Source organism: Gadus morhua, chromosome 15 (genome assembly GCF_902167405.1).
Source record: "Gadus morhua chromosome 15, gadMor3.0, whole genome shotgun sequence".
Lineage (NCBI taxonomy): Eukaryota > Metazoa > Chordata > Actinopteri > Gadiformes > Gadidae > Gadus > Gadus morhua.
Window position 1 is genome coordinate 2,506,518 of NC_044062.1, and position 19,820 is coordinate 2,526,337.

Consider the following 19,820-nt stretch of genomic DNA (forward strand, 5'->3'; position numbering starts at 1 on the left):
CGTTCGGGTAGTACGCCGGTCAGACCTTCAGGTGGCTTGTGGAGAATGATGTCGGCTGGCTGGTGTGGCTGCTGTTCCAGTACTGCCAGCAGGGAGAGCAGAACGAGCTGCTGAAGTGGCAGAAGGAGCGACTGCTCCTTCGGCCACAAGGTGACTCCTCACCTGAAAGTGCTGTCGGACGCACCGTTCCCGGAGGCTCCTGCGCTGCCAACATCCCTCCCTCCGCCAGACCGGCCTCAGGTCCAGTACCGGCTCATCTATCACGAGGCTGGAAAGAGACGTGGTGAGAAGCGGAGGTAAGTTGTCATAAGCACTTTGTTTCACCTGTTGGCTGTGGAAAGCAAATAGCACACACGTCATATCAATACTGATCACATGTGTATTTTATGTTTCCAGATTATTTGTTGATGAGCCACAGCCTGTGACTCCCGCGAACCGACCCGTTCAGCCCACTGGGTTGTCGTCCTCCACCCGGCCGAAGCCTGCTGCGCTCACCCCCATTCTGCCGAGGCCTTCTGCGCCTACACACCTCCAGCCGAGGCCACCCGCTGCGTTGACCTACGGCCCACCCCCTGTGTCGGCAGCACCCATACTGCAGGTCTTCCCCGCACAGCCACAGGCGCCCTCCGTCCTGTTTCGTGGGACATCCTGCAGCCAGAGCTTTGTCCCTCCTGCACCAACAGTCAAGGCATTCATGCCTAACAAGTCCTCAAGGCCATGTGGGGCTTGCCACATGCCAAACTGTGGTGGACAGTGGAAGAGGTACAACCCTTTCAAGGACAAAGTGGCTGGAAGCATTCAGAAAATGTTTTCCTACTGTCCATCCACTAGGAAGTCCACTACCCCTGGCTTCGACAATGTGGTGTATGACAACTTTGAACTCTTTAAGAGTGTCGTGGATGCAGAGTTGGAAAGGAGGACTGTGTGTGTGTGTGTGTGTGTGTGTGTGTGTGTGTGTGTGTGTTTGTGAATAACTTACCTCTGTGATGCCACTGTTCCTGTGCCATCTGTAAGAGAGAGAAAGAGGCTTGTTTGTGTGTGTTTGTCTCTGTCTTTGTGTGGGTTATTAAAGTGCTTCAGCAAGCACTATCTATTTATTTATATCGTTCAAAAAAATGCAAAAAAACTTATAAAAAACTTTGTAGTATCCATTCTGGTCTATTTTCAATATCAAGGCCAATCTTTTTAACCTTAATCAGTTCCAATCTAACACAATCAGTTTACATACCCTTTAGTGGTTGTTCATGTTCAGATAATCTGTGTTTTTGTCATGCATGTTGTTTGTCTTTGTCAGCTTCATGTGTTTGTGATGTTTGTATGTATTTGTCTGCTTCAGTTTTAACAAAAGTTTGCTAAAGAAAACACAAAAAAAACACAAAAGGGAGGAACAGCTTGAGCCTTTATTTGTTGATTGGTCACCTGAGTCTTTGGATAATCATGTTCATTATTGCACTTTAGCCTGTACAAGCCAATTGTTGACTTGTATCTTAAAGGGGTAGTTCGGAATTTTGGACATAGGGCCTGATTCCGAAGTGAGCATTGGTATTCTATATCACTGGAGACAGTTTTCAACACATTTCATTCAGTCCTTCTAGTTGCAGAGTTCGCTCGTGCTAGGCTAGCGCAAGTCAACGGGCAATGCTAGCCTGCAATTAAAAACAGTCTTACCCACTCCACAGTACACCCGAGGTAAATCAATTATAACGACAGACTATACATCTAAATGTCTGTTTATAGAATAATGTTAGAAATAAAACCAACCTTGCATTGCATTGCATTTTGAGGGAATTGCGGGGTCTCAGCAGCAGTGTTTATATTCCTGTACGTAGGCTACGGCAGCGGCGGACTGATACCTAGGTTACCTGCCGCTGTCATTGCTACAAACGCAGAGTACAGTGAACGAAGGAATTCTACAAGCGTATTAAATTAACAAGATATGGCCACGTTTGGAGGAGTTAGCGATGCATCTGCTTTTGAAGACGATTATGAGGAATTTGTTGTATCCAACGAACCGTACATGTACGAGCCGGTGTTTTGATGTCAAAGCCAGCAGCAACAAGCCACAGTTGAGTCCTTTCTGGATCTCGCACTGGAAATTGGTGGAAACTTTGTGGTGCCCATCTGTACCGTTTATTTCTACAATTTCTAAAAGCACACTGAACCATCATGTTGCCTAGTCGTTCAATTGCGCTTCTGTCCCACGCTTCTCTGTTTACGTTCTTCTGTCGTGATTCGGTTACAAACCTAACCAGCGCATAGTAGAATTCCGCTTCTGCTGAGAAAGTAGTCCCTCGATGATTCATGCGATGCATGGTTAGTTTTATTTCTAACGTTATTCTATCAACACAGACATTTAGATGTATAGTCTGTCGTTATAATTGATTTACCTCGGGTGTACTGTGGAGTGGGTAAGACTGCTTTTAATAGCAGGCTAGCATTGCCCGTTGACTTGCGCTAGCCTAGCACGAGCGAACTCTGCAACTAGAAGGACTGAATGAAATGTGTTGAAAACTGTCTCCAGTGATATAGAATACCAATGCTCACTTCGGAATCAGGCCCTATGTCCAAAATTCCGAACTACCCCTTTAAGTACAAGTGTGTGTTCTTCAATTGTTGAGATTTTTGCATTATTATTAATGTTATTTATATGTGCCTTTCCTTTTGATGTGTGCATGTCTGTCAGCTCCATGTTTAACTAAATGTTTGCAAATGGTAGTACATGTTTGTCTCTCGTCTCATGCTCTCGTGTTCTCGCCTGTAGATCTGTACCTTGTTGTGGTGGGCGAGCTTTTAATTAAACAGATCTTGTTTACTTGTGTTTTATATGCATTGCCTTTTCAATGAAACCCATTCTGGGTGAAAAATAAAAGTTGTAAAAGAATTTGAGTCTCTGTGTGCTTGGCTTTCACAAGGGGTGGGGTAGTGGAAAGAAAAAACACACCAAAGAAATTAGAAGTCCTTGTGTCTTCTCTCCCGCAACCAGAGGTGTGAATACACCCCCACTTTGCTGGCTGCACTCCCTGTGTGGTCAAAATAATGAGTTCTGTGAATGGCTCTGTCATCCAGACAAAGTGAGTGCACTGAATACATTCTTATTATTTTTCTTAATTCAGCCCAAAAATGTAACAATTAAACACTTTTCCACTTGATAATATGAATCTCATCAGCTACATCAACTCAAAGTATGAAAATAATAAACAAAACATTCAGCAGACTAGCGGATTTTGATAATCTAGGCCTTGCACATAATATTTCTGGAAATAAAACCTCCCACCGGTGGCCACCACATGGAGCCGTCCGTTTTGATTCTCGATCCTTTATGAGCGATCCCTGGGTTGAGGGATAGGGACTTTGGGGGGGTCATCAGCCATTCCCAGGGGGTCACCCATCCAAGTACTAACCAGGCCGGACCCTGCTTAGCCTCCGAGATCAGACGAGATCGGGCGTGCTCAGGGTGGTATGGCCGTAACCAAGAATTGTCGGGACCATATTAGTATTTATACAAGAGGAGCACGTAAGGAGTGAGAGTTCTACCATGGCCAGAGACGGGACTTGTACAGAAACAATGATTGGATCCATAATGAATGAAAGAAATGAATGAATGAATGAATGAATGAATGAATGAATGAATGAATGAATGCATGAATGAATGCGTTATTCCAGACTCAGAGTTCCATATTTGAACGCAATGCATTACACTGCTTGGGCGTCATCGTTTGCGTGATCTTTTGAAGAAACGTAGCGATGCAAAACATGGTATGGACTACAATATAGCACGATGAAGCCATTCATAGCTATTATTTCTTTAGAACAACATGATCAGGGGAGAGCGCGAACGCAGTCCCCCACTACCAGAAATTATGCAATCGAGATTCCCACATTTGGGGAATTCGCACGGGTCAGCAACAGCCTCAGTGCAATGGCTGAGCCTCGCTATGGGTGAACCACCTTCTTGATCATGGTATCTCCCTTGCCAGGTAAGTATGAGTTGAACACGTTCAGGTGGGCTGAACGATGCCCACGCGTGTTCCCGTGGAGAACGGTTGCAAAGCATTCGGAGATGTCTAGACTTTAATAAACACTGTAGACCACCGGTCACACGATGACAGGCGAATCTGAAATCAGCGAGATGGAAGCATAACGAAAGGAAACCTGGAGATCCGAGTTATCGACACGCCACAGAAAGAATCCTTTTTTCTTTCTTAAACAACAGAATATCGTTGGAATAATTGTAAACAGTGCGTTTATGAATTGTAAATGACACTTTATTGTCTACAGGCGGACGGGTGTACTCTCAGGAGGAGTTTAGTTTTGTTTTTCACAGTGAGAGAGGGGTGCACCGGTCCTGGAGGTACTGCAATACCAGGTCGATGCGTGGAGTGGACGGGGCAAGCCCCTTTTCCATCTCCCAGTTCCAAAAATCAATTTAATATATGGTCCCCGGGTAGGGGACGTATCAGATATTAAACTGATAAGAACAGATACTACACTTGATCTTAGCCAAAAGGCCGAGAAGCGATGGCCACACATGCTCAGACCAAGAGGCGAGGTTCCCAGACACGTCGCCCCACGTGGCGGTTTAACAGACAACGAAAAAACAAAACAAAAGAATGACCAAGCACCCTGTGTGCGTGTTTGTGTGTATGTGAAAGCTGAAGAAATAAACCGAGGTCGCTACATCTCTTTGCTGCTGCCTGCTGGCAGTGTCACTAGGCCGTCTGCATGTTTCACAAATAGAGTTTGGAGCAGTGGAGGCTTCTATAAGACTACAGGTGAAGCAGTGCTTCACCAAAAAAATGTTAAAAAATAAATAAACCAACAATACTATCGAATACTGCCAAAATGGTGGTGCCCACGATTTCCCCGCCCCAACAACGTCAACACCCGGAACTCTATTGCAGCCAATGAGCTCGAGTTGAAAAAGAAAATAGCTTACAGCACGTGGTTTCACTCAGGTAAATTGTATCCCCTTCACCGTTTGCTAGTTAATAATTCGACCTTTTTTTAAGGTTTGTATTAAGCTGTTTCGATTTTGTAGAAAGAGAAAGGATTTCGACCTTGTCATAACACGGTCGTTGTGTATAAAGGGAAGACGTAGAGGGTGCGTTTTTAGCTGCTGGGTAGACTTCAGTCAACCTATCGCCGTTTTGTCTGCGAGCAACCATATTACTCGTGGGTGGTCTCCTTTTAATCGGGGTAATCTAAGCTTTCCAACGGTGTATGGCATGACTATATGTACCCAGGGGTCGTTGAAATAATAAGCTGATTAATGTGTGTTTTGTAACGATAGCTAGGCGCGGCTAACGACACTGTTTACAATGAGTAAGGGCATACGTCGCATACCTGCAAACGTTTTCTTGGACAATTTGATGTGGATATGTGTTGATTTGGGTAAATGTGACTGTTTAGACAACAGCTGATGCGAGAGTAAGTGTAACATAAAGCAATTTGGCGACCGTGTTAATCTCTTGTTGCATGGGATGCGCTGCATACCTGGTAAACAGTAGTGTTATTCCAGATCCATGCCATCGCCAGGGAGACCTTTACCTGTGATGTCTGCGGGAAGAGCTTGGCCACTAAACCATCGCTGGTCAGCCATCAACAGCTACACCAGTACCCCAACATCATTTTGTACCGGCAAGGAGAGGCCAGGCTGTACTGTACAGAGGCAGCAAGGTCTGTGGCAGAGGCCCGCAGCAGCACTGTTGTTGACCCTAAATGGCTGGATCTCAAGACAGCAGAGGCGGCTGCCAAGAGGTCGGGGGCTGAGCTGTGGAAAGGTCAGCTGGTCATCACGTTCGGGTAGTACGCCGGTCAGACCTTCAGGTGGCTTGTGGAGAATGATGTCGGCTGGCTGGTGTGGCTGCTGTTCCAGTACTGCCAGCAGGGAGAGCAGAAGGAGCTGCTGAAGTGGCAGAAGGAGCGACTGCTCCTTCGGCCACAAGGTGACTCCTCACCTGAAAGGTGCTGTCGGACGCACCGTTCCCGGAGGCTCCTGCGCTGCCAACATCCCTCCCTCCGCCAGACCGGCCTCAGGTCCAGTACCGGCTCATCTATCACGAGGCTGGAAAGAGACGTGGTGAGAAGCGGAGGTAAGTTGTCATAAGCACTTTGTTTCACCTGTTGGCTGTGGAAAGCAAATAGCACACACGTCATATCAATACTGATCACATGTGTATTTTATGTTTCCAGATTATTTGTTGATGAGCCACAGCCTGTGACTCCCGCGAACCGACCCGTTCAGCCCACTGGGTTGTCGTCCTCCACCCGGCCGAAGCCTGCTGCGCTCACCCCCATTCTGCCGAGGCCTTCTGCGCCTACCCACCTCCAGCCGAGGCCACCCGCTGCGTTGACCTACGGCCCACCCCCTGTGTCGGCAGCACCCATACTGCAGGTCTTCCCCGCACAGCCACAGGCGCCCTCCGTCCTGTTTCGTGGGACATCCTGCAGCCAGAGCTTTGTCCCTCCTGCACCAACAGTCAAGGCATTCATGCCTAACAAGTCCTCAAGGCCATGTGGGGCTTGCCACATGCCAAACTGTGGTGGACAGTGGAAGAGGTACAACCCTTTCAAGGACAAAGTGGCTGGAAGCATTCAGAAAATGTTTTCCTACTGTCCATCCACTAGGAAGTCCACTACCCCTGGCTTCGACAATGTGGTGTATGACAACTTTGAACTCTTTAAGAGTGTCGTGGATGCAGAGTTGGAAAGGAGGACTGTGTGTGTGTGTGTGTGTGTGTGTGTGTGTGTGTGTGTGTGTGTGTGTGTGTGTGTGTTTGTGAATAACTTACCTCTGTGATGCCACTGTTCCTGTGCCATCTGTAAGAGAGAGAAAGAGGCTTGTTTGTGTGTGTTTGTCTCTGTCTTTGTGTGGGTTATTAAAGTGCTTCAGCAAGCACTATCTATTTATTTATATCGTTCAAAAAAATGCAAAAAAACTTATAAAAAACTTTGTAGTATCCATTCTGGTCTATTTTCAATATCAAGGCCAATCTTTTTAACCTTAATCAGTTCCAATCTAACACAATCAGTTTACATACCCTTTAGTGGTTGTTCATGTTCAGATAATCTGTGTTTTTGTCATGCATGTTGTTTGTCTTTGTCAGCTTCATGTGTTTGTGATGTTTGTATGTATTTGTCTGCTTCAGTTTTAACAAAAGTTTGCTAAAGAAAACACAAAAAAACACAAAAGGGAGGAACAGCTTGAGCCTTTATTTGTTGATTGGTCACCTGGGTCTTTGGATAATCATGTTCATTATTGCACTTTAGCCTGTACAAGCCAATTGTTGACTTGTATCTTAAAGGGGTAGTTCGGAATTTTGGACATAGGGCCTGATTCCGAAGTGAGCATTGGTATTCTATATCACTGGAGACAGTTTTCAACACATTTCATTCAGTCCTTCTAGTTGCAGAGTTCGCTCGTGCTAGGCTAGCGCAAGTCAACGGGCAATGCTAGCCTGCAATTAAAAACAGTCTTACCCACTCCACAGTACACCCGAGGTAAATCAATTATAACGACAGACTATACATCTAAATGTCTGTTTATAGAATAATGTTAGAAATAAAACCAACCTTGCATTGCATTGCATTTTGAGGGAATTGCGGGGTCTCAGCAGCAGTGTTTATATTCCTGTACGTAGGCTACGGCAGCGGCGGACTGATACCTAGGTTACCTGCCGCTGTCATTGCTACAAACGCAGAGTACAGTGAACGAAGGAATTCTACAAGCGTATTAAATTAACAAGATATGGCCACGTTTGGAGGAGTTAGCGATGCATCTGCTTTTGAAGACGATTATGAGGAATTTGTTGTATCCAACGAACCGTACATGTACGAGCCGGTGTTTTGATGTCAAAGCCAGCAGCAACAAGCCACAGTTGAGTCCTTTCTGGATCTCGCACTGGAAATTGGTGGAAACTTTGTGGTGCCCATCTGTACCGTTTATTTCTACAATTTCTAAAAGCACACTGAACCATCATGTTGCCTAGTCGTTCAATTGCGCTTCTGTCCCACGCTTCTCTGTTTACGTTCTTCTGTCGTGATTCGGTTACAAACCTAACCAGCGCATAGTAGAATTCCGCTTCTGCTGAGAAAGTAGTCCCTCGATGATTCATGCGATGCATGGTTAGTTTTATTTCTAACGTTATTCTATCAACACAGACATTTAGATGTATAGTCTGTCGTTATAATTGATTTACCTCGGGTGTACTGTGGAGTGGGTAAGACTGCTTTTAATAGCAGGCTAGCATTGCCCGTTGACTTGCGCTAGCCTAGCACGAGCGAACTCTGCAACTAGAAGGACTGAATGAAATGTGTTGAAAACTGTCTCCAGTGATATAGAATACCAATGCTCACTTCGGAATCAGGCCCTATGTCCAAAATTCCGAACTACCCCTTTAAGTACAAGTGTGTGTTCTTCAATTGTTGAGATTTTTGCATTATTATTAATGTTATTTATATGTGCCTTTCCTTTTGATGTGTGCATGTCTGTCAGCTCCATGTTTAACTAAATGTTTGCAAATGGTAGTACATGTTTGTCTCTCGTCTCATGCTCTCGTGTTCTCGCCTGTAGATCTGTACCTTGTTGTGGTGGGCGAGCTTTTAATTAAACAGATCTTGTTTACTTGTGTTTTATATGCATTGCCTTTTCAATGAAACCCATTCTGGGTGAAAAATAAAAGTTGTAAAAGAATTTGAGTCTCTGTGTGCTTGGCTTTCACAAGGGGTGGGGTAGTGGAAAGAAAAAACACACCAAAGAAATTAGAAGTCCTTGTGTCTTCTCTCCCGCAACCAGAGGTGTGAATACACCCCCACTTTGCTGGCTGCACTCCCTGTGTGGTCAAAATAATGAGTTCTGTGAATGGCTCTGTCATCCAGACAAAGTGAGTGCACTGAATACATTCTTATTATTTTTCTTAATTCAGCCCAAAAATGTAACAATTAAACACTTTTCCACTTGATAATATGAATCTCATCAGCTACATCAACTCAAAGTATGAAAATAATAAACAAAACATTCAGCAGACTAGCGGATTTTGATAATCTAGGCCTTGCACATAATATTTCTGGAAATAAAACCTCCCACCGGTGGCCACCACATGGAGCCGTCCGTTTTGATTCTCGATCCTTTATGAGCGATCCCTGGGTTGAGGGATAGGGACTTTGGGGGGGTCATCAGCCATTCCCAGGGGGTCACCCATCCAAGTACTAACCAGGCCGGACCCTGCTTAGCCTCCGAGATCAGACGAGATCGGGCGTGCTTTTTTTTTTTTTTTTTTTTTTTTTTTATTATCAAAAATACCAATTTATATATACAAAAGACATTCATCTGTAAATATTTACACAAAACAATGACATACACCCAGGAATCACATTCATGTTAAGGGATAACAAAACTCAAAAAATGATAAAAAAGAAAGAAAAATAAATCACTTAATAATAACACGTGCGCCTGATAAACATAGAGGCACACTCAGAAATTAAATGCTAGTTTCCCTTCCGATGTTACAGATATAAAGCCACACCCGTCAATAAAACATTCAGCAAAGTCCTCAGCACCATATTTAAAGATCAAACCCACATTTCTCCTGACAACCGATTCAAACAAATCCCACACATGAACCCTTTTCCCCTCAAAATGAGCAAGATTCCTTCTTGACATAATAGCATACCTTACGTGGCTTAACACAAAATTAAACAAACGAACATTCACATCTTTCCTTTTCCCATTTACTCCAAACAGCAACATTTTGTTCCATTCATATGCCTTTACAAAACCCTTTTCCCAGTTTTTAAACAGCATATCCTTTAACTTCAAAACAAAACTACGTAGACAATCACATCGGATATATATATGTAACAAGTCTTCTGGCTCAGTTTCACGCACGTCACATTCTCTTTTGTTCTCTTTGTTAATCTGATGCAGCACCGTGTTTACATAGATCCTGTTGTGTCTCGTCATGAAGTCATTGTTTTCACATTCTATTGCATTATATTTGATTTGGAGGTTTTCCCATATCAACTGTACATTCATACCTGGCAGAACCCTCTCCCACATTTGTTCTGATGCCGGTCTTTTCAACAGTTTCGCTATCAGTTCTAAATATATGTTTTTTACTTTTAATTCTTTAAACTCTTTATTTGCATCATTTTTAACAAACACTAGTTTAGGTAAAGGTCCATCCCCTGTCCTCACACACTCTCTCTCAATCAAATACCTCCAGTCTACAGGCATACTCCCCTTAATTATATCATACATTTTTACAATCATATCTCTCCTAGCATCCTCATCCCATTCTCTTACGCAGTCTACCATTGCCTGCCCAGGCAGAAACCCAGGCACAAACTCATAGACCATGTCCTTTACTTGCCTAATTCCTGCATCCATGAAAACCTTATTGTATAGCATTTTGTTGTTATGCTGTATTATAGGATTGAGAAAAACGGGTTTATTCATTACTTCGGTTACATTACTACAGTTGTATGATATGTTGGGTAGGAATTCTCCCCACGCTCTGAACACCTCTTGGTAGAAAAAAGGCACTTTTTCATACATTGGTTCTTTCAAAACCATAAGCAGACTATTCTCTCCACATCTACCAGCCATCTGAACATACATTTTAAAGAATTGTTTCCACCCATAGTCATTCACATCATGGAGATACTTCTTCACTGTTTTAACCCTCAGTGCTTTACGTTTTGTGTCAATGTCCACCAGTTTTAACCCTCCCTCACTGTACCCTGCTATCAACGTTTTGTGGGATATCCTCACACCCTTCCCATCCCACAAGAAGTTTGAAGTCAGCTGATTTAATTCGGATAGAACCCATACCGGAAGATCTAGTGCGCCCAAAACATACACACATTTGGATAATAATAAGGAATTAACAACTATTACCTTACCTTTTAATTTCAATTTCCTCTGCTTCCATGCATTTAAAGTGTGTTTTATCTTATTTATCACTCCTGTCCAAGTGATATCTCTTGCTTCCTTTTCGTTTGGACCTATGTTTACTCCTAAAACTTTGATGCAGTCCACCACTCTAAATGCAATCATACTGTCAACCCTATCCCCCTCCTGACCTATACACATTAGTTCCGATTTTTCTATATTCACTTTAGCCCCTGCTGCCCTCCCATATGTTCCCATGTGTTTCATAATTATATTGATGCTGTCCATATTTTCTACTGTTATTGTCATGTCATCCGCATATTGTTGAATTATATTAATTTTCTCACCTGGTATTTGTATTCCTTTTATATTACTATCCTTTTTTATAAGGACAGCAAAGGGTTCAATAGACATGCTATACAACAGTGCTGATAAAGGACAGCCCTGTCTCACTGACCTCTCCAAAGCAAAGGTGTCCGTCATCAGACCATTACATTTGACCCTACTCTTAGCTTCCTTATACAGCAGCCTGATCCAACTCACTATTCTATCCCCAGACCCAAATTCTTTCATAGTCCGAAACAAGAACTCATGCTCCACTCTATCAAAAGCCTTATTCAAATCTATACTCAACACAATCCCAGACTGTTCTTTCATGTGCCTAACAACGTCCCTAACTGTCCCTATTATATCCGCTATGTCTCTCCCTTCGACACTATATGCCTGTGTCGGTGATATTATTCCTCCCATTACCTTCTTAATCCTATACGCTAAAACCCTCGTTAATATTTTATAGTCACTATTCAATAAACTAATTGGCCTATAATTCCCTAACTCCAACCTACTCCCCCTATTTTTAAATAATATTGTGATTACCCCAGTAGCCATGGATTCTGGAACCATTTGTCCCTCCTCCATGCTTTGATATACCATTAGCAGTATGGGTGCCAACACATCAGCAAACTCTTTGTAGAATTCACTGCTAAGGCCATCTGAACCAGGGCTTTTATTGTTTTTTGCATTTTTAATTGCTATTTGTATTTCTTCTACCGTAATGCCTCTGTCACACATGTCTTGCTCGTCTGCTGATATCCTTGCATCCACACCACTCAAGACCTCATCAATACATACTTTTTCTGTATTCCCTTTTTTATATAAGTTTTTATAGAAGCCTTCCACTGTATTCAAGATGCTAACCAGATCATTTACCTTCTCCCCATTTTCATTCTGTAGTTTGTTTATATAATTATTTTCCTGTTTATTTTTTTCCAGGTTTAGAAAGTACGCTGTGCACCTTTCCCCCTCTACAGCATACTGTACTCTACTCCTTACTATCGCCCCATCACATTTATTTTTCTCAAAAACTTTTAGTTGCCTTCTCAAGTTCATATAATTTTGTATATTATAATTTCCATCTTTGTCTGCTTTCCCTGCTTCTTCGTTTAATTTATTTTGTATCTCTTTCTCTACCTGATCCATTCTAAAGTTCATTTGCTTGGCATAGTATATGCTTTTCTTTTTAACTTTTTCTTTCAAATTTTCCCACCAAATACAAATATTATCTTTGTTTAATCTGTTCTCCATTTCTTCTTTGATACATTTTGCTATCATCTCTTTATATGAATCCTCTCTTAATAAGCTGTTGTTTAGGCACCACATTCCTCCACCTACATTCCTTATACATGCGTCCCTTAACCTCAGCGACAGGATTGCATGATCACTAAGAGTGGTAAAAGTATATTTCACCTCTTTTATTTGGCTAACAATGTTTTCCTTAACTAGGACGAGGTCTATTCTACTCTGCCTAAGGGTCCCCATAACCACCTGCCTCCGCGAAAACACTTTTCGTTCTGCATTTTCCTCCCTCCATACGTCCACCATTTTGTGTTCTGCCATCATGCTTTTCAAAAAGTTCCTTGACCCATCATACCTGTATTTTACATTATTTGAATAATCTAGTCTTGATAATTTTACATTATAGTCACCAACCATCATACAATCTCCCGTGCACAGAACCTCCAAGTCCTCAAAAAAAAACTTTCTCAGTTCCTCCACGTTTGGTGCATATATATTGATTAATTTGTATGTGTTTTTATTGTGGACAAATTCTATCGCTATCACACGTCCATTCCCTCCACAAAAGGTTTGCTTGACACCACTAACAGACCTCTCTCTGACAAGGATTGCCACTCCACATGCCTTCGCACTCCCATTGTCCATAAAAATGGGCCCTTTCCAAAGCTTCCCAAGGGTTTCCACAAGTTCATTATCCCAATGCGTTTCTTGAAGGCACAATATGTCAGATTTACAGAGTTCAATCGTTCTTTCTATTTTGGTCATGTTCCTTAGGCCGTTTGCATTTAAGGATGTTATTATGACCATAGTAATGGTGAAAAGAAAAACACAGCTTTCCATAGATGCTCGATTGTTCATACCTTCTGCTCTTTTGGCTCCCTTTTGTCCCTCCTTTTGATTATTCTCTTCCTGCTGGCTTACACCGCATCGTAGTCCATCGACTCTCCTTCCTCCGATGTTCTCATCTCCACCACCTCCATGCTCGAATCGTCTGGCTCCTTAGGTGAAGCAGTCGCAGCAGCAGCCCCGCCGTCCCGTGTAGCCTCACTGCAATCCGGGGCCTCCACCTCTCCTGGTCGGCCGCCTCTTCGTTCACTCGCCCGGGCTGAGGGAGTTTTGGGCGCTGTGCTAGCGCCTTCCTCCATACTTTGCCCGGATGCTCCTCCCGTCATGCGACCCGTCTCACCGGACACTCCATCCGCACTGCTGCCGATGGTGGATGGAGTCATTTCACCCCCGCTGGCAGCTCCGGTGTCCTCGTCCTGCTGTCGTTGATCCTCCTCGGACCGGGAAACGCGCTCGCCGCCGCCGGCTGGCTCCGTGTCCACCGTCCTCTCCTCTCCGCGTCTCCCCCCCTGCAAGTCACACTCCCTAGCATAGTGTCCCTGGCGCTTGCATTTATAACAGGTGAAGTCTGGGCATTCTCTTAAAATATGTCCTGGCTGGATGCACAGCCTGCAGACCTTCACCTGCCTGTCATGGATCACACGGAAGTACTCCCCTCCGTCTAGTGTCTCGAACTTTGTTGAGTAGGGCAGTGACTGTACAAGTTCCGTGAATTGTACCTTACAGAACCTTGTCCCGTCCACCACGTCTGTCCCAGGCCATTTCCTTCTTTTGATGGGCGAAATCGCCCTCACGCCCCACGTTGAGAGTTTCTGCCTAATTTCAGCATCAGTGATGTAAGATGGCAAGTTTAGAAATGAAACAACAATTTCATTGCTGCGAACTTCCTTGGCAGTCACCCGAGTGTTTTTGATTTTGAAGCCATCTAATAACCTTGTCTTGCCCTTTCCCTCCTGCATGGTGATCTCGTAAATGTTCTTACTTTTGACCCTGCATGCCAGAACAATCCCACACTTTTCCTTGATTCCCCGCAACAGTTCCATCATGGTAATGTAATCTTCACCGACGGGCTCTACAATCAATGTCAGCTCCTTTTTATAGCCACAATCACCCTCACTTTCTCCCTGTCTCTCTTTATCTCTCCTACCATTCGCCATGCTTGCTTTCTCAATAGGCCTAATAACGGAATTGATCTCCTGGGTTATTCCTTTCTCGCTGGCTTCAATATTTCCAGAATCATTCTCCCGTTCTACATGTGCCAAACTGTTCTTAACTTCCATGTTTTCATTCACAAGTTCTTCCATCCAATCACTAAAAGCATAATCAATCTCGGGTTCTGCATTAATCAAAGTGGCCTTACCTTCTATTTTGTCATTTATTAAAGTATCCATCCAATCACAAAAAGAATGAAACAATCCCCCAAACAGCCAGGCTGCAGGGGAAATGAATCACACATAAAACTATCACAAATGCACCTTATGATTCACAAGCACACGCGGTCCCAACAAACACTCGACTGCTCTCTACTCTCTGCTCACTTCCTGCTTGCGCACCTGAACGGGATCAGACGAGATCGGGCGTGCTCAGGGTGGTATGGCCGTAACCAAGAATTGTCGGGACCATATTAGTATTTATACAAGAGGAGCACGTAAGGAGTGAGAGTTCTACCATGGCCAGAGACGGGACTTGTACAGAAACAATGATTGGATCCATAATGAATGAAAGAAATGAATGAATGAATGAATGAATGAATGAATGAATGAATGAATGAATGCATGAATGAATGCGTTATTCCAGACTCAGAGTTCCATATTTGAACGCAATGCATTACACTGCTTGGGCGTCATCGTTTGCGTGATCTTTTGAAGAAACGTAGCGATGCAAAACATGGTATGGACTACAATATAGCACGATGAAGCCATTCATAACTATTATTTCTTTAGAACAACATGATCAGGGGAGAGCGCGAACGCAGTCCCCCACTACCAGAAATTATGCAATCGAGATTCCCACATTTGGGGAATTCGCACGGGTCAGCAACAGCCTCAGTGCAATGGCTGAGCCTCGCTATGGGTGAACCACCTTCTTGATCATGGTATCTCCCTTGCCAGGTAAGTATAAGTTGAACACGTTCAGGTGGGCTGAACGATGCCCACGCGTGTTCCCGTGGAGAACGGTTGCAAAGCATTCGGAGATGTCTAGACTTTAATAAACACTGTAGACCACCGGTCACACGATGACAGGCGAATCTGAAATCAGCGAGATGGAAGCATAACGAAAGGAAACCTGGAGATCCGAGTTATCGACACGCCACAGAAAGAATCCTTTTTTCTTTCTTAAACAACAGAATATCGTTGGAATAATTGTAAACAGTGCGTTTATGAATTGTAAATGACACTTTATTGTCTACAGGCGGACGGGTGTACTCTCAGGAGGAGTTTAGTTTTGTTTTTCACAGTGAGAGAGGGGTGCACCGGTCCTGGAGGTACTGCAATACCAGGTCGATGCGTGGAGTGGACGGGGCAAGCCCCTTTTCCATCTCCCAGTTCCAAAAATCAATTTAATATATGGTCCCCGGGTAGGGGACGTATCAGATATTAAACTGATAAGAACAGATACTACACTTGATCTTAGCCAAAAGGCCGAGAAGCGATGGCCACACATGCTCAGACCAAGAGGCGAGGTTCCCAGACACGTCGCCCCACGTGGCGGTTTAACAGACAACGAAAAAACAAAACAAAAGAATGACCAAGCACCCTGTGTGCGTGTTTGTGTGTATGTGAAAGCTGAAGAAATAAACCGAGGTCGCTACATCTCTTTGCTGCTGCCTGCTGGCAGTGTCACTAGGCCGTCTGCATGTTTCACAAATAGAGTTTGGAGCAGTGGAGGCTTCTATAAGACTACAGGTGAAGCAGTGCTTCACCAAAAAAATGTTAAAAAATAAATAAACCAACAATACTATCGAATACTGCCAAAATGGTGGTGCCCACGATTTCCCCGCCCCAACAACGTCAACACCCGGAACTCTATTGCAGCCAATGAGCTCGAGTTGAAAAAGAAAATAGCTTACAGCACGTGGTTTCACTCAGGTAAATTGTATCCCCTTCACCGTTTGCTAGTTAATAATTCGACCTTTTTTTAAGGTTTGTATTAAGCTGTTTCGATTTTGTAGAAAGAGAAAGGATTTCGACCTTGTCATAACACGGTCGTTGTGTATAAAGGGAAGACGTAGAGGGTGCGTTTTTAGCTGCAGGGTAGACTTCAGTCAACCTATCGCCGTTTTGTCTGCGAGCAACCATATTACTCGTGGGTGGTCTCCTTTTAATCGGGGTAATCTAAGCTTTCCAACGGTGTATGGCATGACTATATGTACCCAGGGGTCGTTGAAATAATAAGCTGATTAATGTGTGTTTTGTAACGATAGCTAGGCGCGGCTAACGACACTGTTTACAATGAGTAAGGGCATACGTCGCATACCTGCAAACGTTTTCTTGGACAATTTGATGTGGATATGTGTTGATTTGGGTAAATGTGACTGTTTAGACAACAGCTGATGCGAGAGTAAGTGTAACATAAAGCAATTTGGCGACCGTGTTAATCTCTTGTTGCATGGGATGCGCTGCATACCTGGTAAACAGTAGTGTTATTCCAGATCCATGCCATCGCCAGGGAGACCTTTACCTGTGATGTCTGCGGGAAGAGCTTGGCCACTAAACCATCGCTGGTCAGCCATCAACAGATACACCAGTACCCCAACATCATTTTGTACCGGCAAGGAGAGGCCAGGCTGTACTGTACAGAGGCAGCAAGGTCTGTGGCAGAGGCCCGCAGCAGCACTGTTGTTGACCCTAAATGGCTGGATCTCAAGACAGCAGAGGCGGCTGCCAAGAGGTCGGGGGCTGAGCTGTGGAAAGGTCAGCTGGTCATCACGTTCGGGTAGTACGCCGGTCAGACCTTCAGGTGGCTTGTGGAGAATGATGTCGGCTGGCTGGTGTGGCTGCTGTTCCAGTACTGCCAGCAGGGAGAGCAGAAGGAGCTGCTGAAGTGGCAGAAGGAGCGACTGCTCCTTCGGCCACAAGGTGACTCCTCACCTGAAAGAGCTGTCGGACGCACCGTTCCCGGAGGCTCCTGCGCTGCCAACATCCCTCCCTCCGCCAGACCGGCCTCAGGTCCAGTACCGGCTCATCTATCACGAGGCTGGAAAGAGACGTGGTGAGAAGCGGAGGTAAGTTGTCATAAGCACTTTGTTTCACCTGTTGGCTGTGGAAAGCAAATAGCACACACGTCATATCAATACTGATCACATGTGTATTTTATGTTTCCAGATTATTTGTTGATGAGCCACAGCCTGTGACTCCCGCGAACCGACCCGTTCAGCCCACTGGGTTGTCGTCCTCCACCCGGCCGAAGCCTGCTGCGCTCACCCCCATTCTGCCGAGGCCTTCTGCGCCTACCCACCTCCAGCCGAGGCCACCCGCTGCGTTGACCTACGGCCCACCCCCTGTGTCGGCAGCACCCATACTGCAGGTCTTCCCCGCACAGCCACAGGCGCCCTCCGTCCTGTTTCGTGGGACATCCTGCAGCCAGAGCTTTGTCCCTCCTGCACCAACAGTCAAGGCATTCATGCCTAACAAGTCCTCAAGGCCATGTGGGGCTTGCCACATGCCAAACTGTGGTGGACAGTGGAAGAGGTACAACCCTTTCAAGGACAAAGTGGCTGGAAGCATTCAGAAAATGTTTTCCTACTGTCCATCCACTAGGAAGTCCACTACCCCTGGCTTCGACAATGTGGTGTATGACAACTTTGAACTCTTTAAGAGTGTCGTGGATGCAGAGTTGGAAAGGAGGACTGTGTGTGTGTGTGTGTGTGTGTGTGTGTGTGTGTGTGTGTGTGTGTGTGTGTGTGTGTGTGTGTGTGTGTGTGTGTGTGTGTGTGTGTGTGTGTGTTTGTGAATAACTTACCTCTGTGATGCCACTGTTCCTGTGCCATCTGTAAGAGAGAGAAAGAGGCTTGTTTGTGTGTGTTTGTCTCTGTCTTTGTGTGGGTTATTAAAGTGCTTCAGCAAGCACTATCTATTTATTTATATCGTTCAAAAAAATGCAAAAAAACTTATAAAAAACTTTGTAGTATCCATTCTGGTCTATTTTCAATATCAAGGCCAATCTTTTTAACCTTAATCAGTTCCAATCTAACACAATCAGTTTACATACCCTTTAGTGGTTGTTCATGTTCAGATAATCTGTGTTTTTGTCATGCATGTTGTTTGTCTTTGTCAGCTTCATGTGTTTGTGATGTTTGTATGTATTTGTCTGCTTCAGTTTTAACAAAAGTTTGCTAAAGAAAACACAAAAAAACACAAAAGGGAGGAACAGCTTGAGCCTTTATTTGTTGATTGGTCACCTGAGTCTTTGGATAATCATGTTCATTATTGCACTTTAGCCTGTACAAGCCAATTGTTGACTTGTATCTTAAAGGGGTAGTTCGGAATTTTGGACATAGGGCCTGATTCCGAAGTGAGCATTGGTATTCTATATCACTGGAGACAGTTTTCAACACATTTCATTCAGTCCTTCTAGTTGCAGAGTTCGCTCGTGCTAGGCTAGCGCAAGTCAACGGGCAATGCTAGCCTGCAATTAAAAACAGTCTTACCCACTCCACAGTACACCCGGGGTAAATCAATTATAACGACAGACTATACATCTAAATGTCTGTTTATAGAATAATGTTAGAAATAAAACCAACCTTGCATTGCATTGCATTTTGAGGGAATTGCGGGGTCTCAGCAGCAGTGTTTATATTCCTGTACGTAGGCTACGGCAGCGGCGGACTGATACCTAGGTTACCTGCCGCTGTCATTGCTACAAACGCAGAGTACAGTGAACGAAGGAATTCTACAAGCGTATTAAATTAACAAGATATGGCCACGTTTGGAGGAGTTAGCGATGCATCTGCTTTTGAAGACGATTATGAGGAATTTGTTGTATCCAACGAACCGTACATGTACGAGCCGGTGTTTTGATGTCAAAGCCAGCAGCAACAAGCCACAGTTGAGTCCTTTCTGGATCTCGCACTGGAAATTGGTGGAAACTTTGTGGTGCCCATCTGTACCGTTTATTTCTACAATTTCTAAAAGCACACTGAACCATCATGTTGCCTAGTCGTTCAATTGCGCTTCTGTCCCACGCTTCTCTGTTTACGTTCTTCTGTCGTGATTCGGTTACAAACCTAACCAGCGCATAGTAGAATTCCGCTTCTGCTGAGAAAGTAGTCCCTCGATGATTCATGCGATGCATGGTTAGTTTTATTTCTAACGTTATTCTATCAACACAGACATTTAGATGTATAGTCTGTCGTTATAATTGATTTACCTCGGGTGTACTGTGGAGTGGGTAAGACTGCTTTTAATAGCAGGCTAGCATTGCCCGTTGACTTGCGCTAGCCTAGCACGAGCGAACTCTGCAACTAGAAGGACTGAATGAAATGTGTTGAAAACTGTCTCCAGTGATA

The 19,820-nt window shown here is 44.3% G+C and overlaps 1 protein-coding gene, 2 long non-coding RNA genes, 4 other non-coding genes and 1 pseudogene across 7 annotated transcripts; 2 read left to right on the top strand and 6 right to left on the bottom strand.

Moving 5' to 3' along the window:
• Positions 1 to 3,357: 3,357 nt before the first annotated feature.
• Positions 3,358 to 3,471, bottom strand: LOC115560528 (uncharacterized; annotated as a pseudogene).
• Positions 3,472 to 3,820: 349 nt separating this feature from the next.
• Positions 3,821 to 3,985, bottom strand: LOC115560532 (U1 spliceosomal RNA). Its single transcript, XR_003979771.1, has one exon. It is a non-coding gene; the product is annotated as a U1 spliceosomal RNA (small nuclear RNA).
• Positions 3,986 to 4,329: 344 nt separating this feature from the next.
• On the bottom strand, positions 4,330 to 4,520 carry LOC115560543 (U2 spliceosomal RNA). The gene has a single exon (XR_003979778.1). It is a non-coding gene; the product is annotated as a U2 spliceosomal RNA (small nuclear RNA).
• A 352-nt stretch (positions 4,521 to 4,872) lies between these two features.
• On the top strand, positions 4,873 to 6,772 carry LOC115560170 (uncharacterized). Its single transcript, XR_003979689.1, has 3 exons — positions 4,873 to 4,955; positions 5,519 to 6,092; positions 6,193 to 6,772. It is a non-coding gene; the product is annotated as an uncharacterized LOC115560170 (long non-coding RNA).
• A 6,611-nt stretch (positions 6,773 to 13,383) lies between these two features.
• LOC115560322 (uncharacterized) lies at positions 13,384 to 15,030 on the bottom strand. Its single transcript, XM_030379706.1, has 2 exons — positions 13,653 to 15,030; positions 13,384 to 13,571 (listed from the first exon to the last, which is right to left on the bottom strand). The coding sequence occupies exons 1-2, from the start codon at positions 14,701 to 14,703 to the stop codon at positions 13,384 to 13,386; spliced, it is 1,239 nt and encodes a 412-aa protein (XP_030235566.1). The 5' UTR covers positions 14,704 to 15,030.
• A 236-nt stretch (positions 15,031 to 15,266) lies between these two features.
• Positions 15,267 to 15,431, bottom strand: LOC115560535 (U1 spliceosomal RNA). The gene has a single exon (XR_003979773.1). It is a non-coding gene; the product is annotated as a U1 spliceosomal RNA (small nuclear RNA).
• Positions 15,432 to 15,775: 344 nt separating this feature from the next.
• On the bottom strand, positions 15,776 to 15,966 carry LOC115560544 (U2 spliceosomal RNA). Its single transcript, XR_003979779.1, has one exon. It is a non-coding gene; the product is annotated as a U2 spliceosomal RNA (small nuclear RNA).
• A 352-nt stretch (positions 15,967 to 16,318) lies between these two features.
• Positions 16,319 to 18,230, top strand: LOC115560171 (uncharacterized). Its single transcript, XR_003979690.1, has 3 exons — positions 16,319 to 16,401; positions 16,965 to 17,537; positions 17,638 to 18,230. It is a non-coding gene; the product is annotated as an uncharacterized LOC115560171 (long non-coding RNA).
• Positions 18,231 to 19,820: the final 1,590 nt, after the last annotated feature.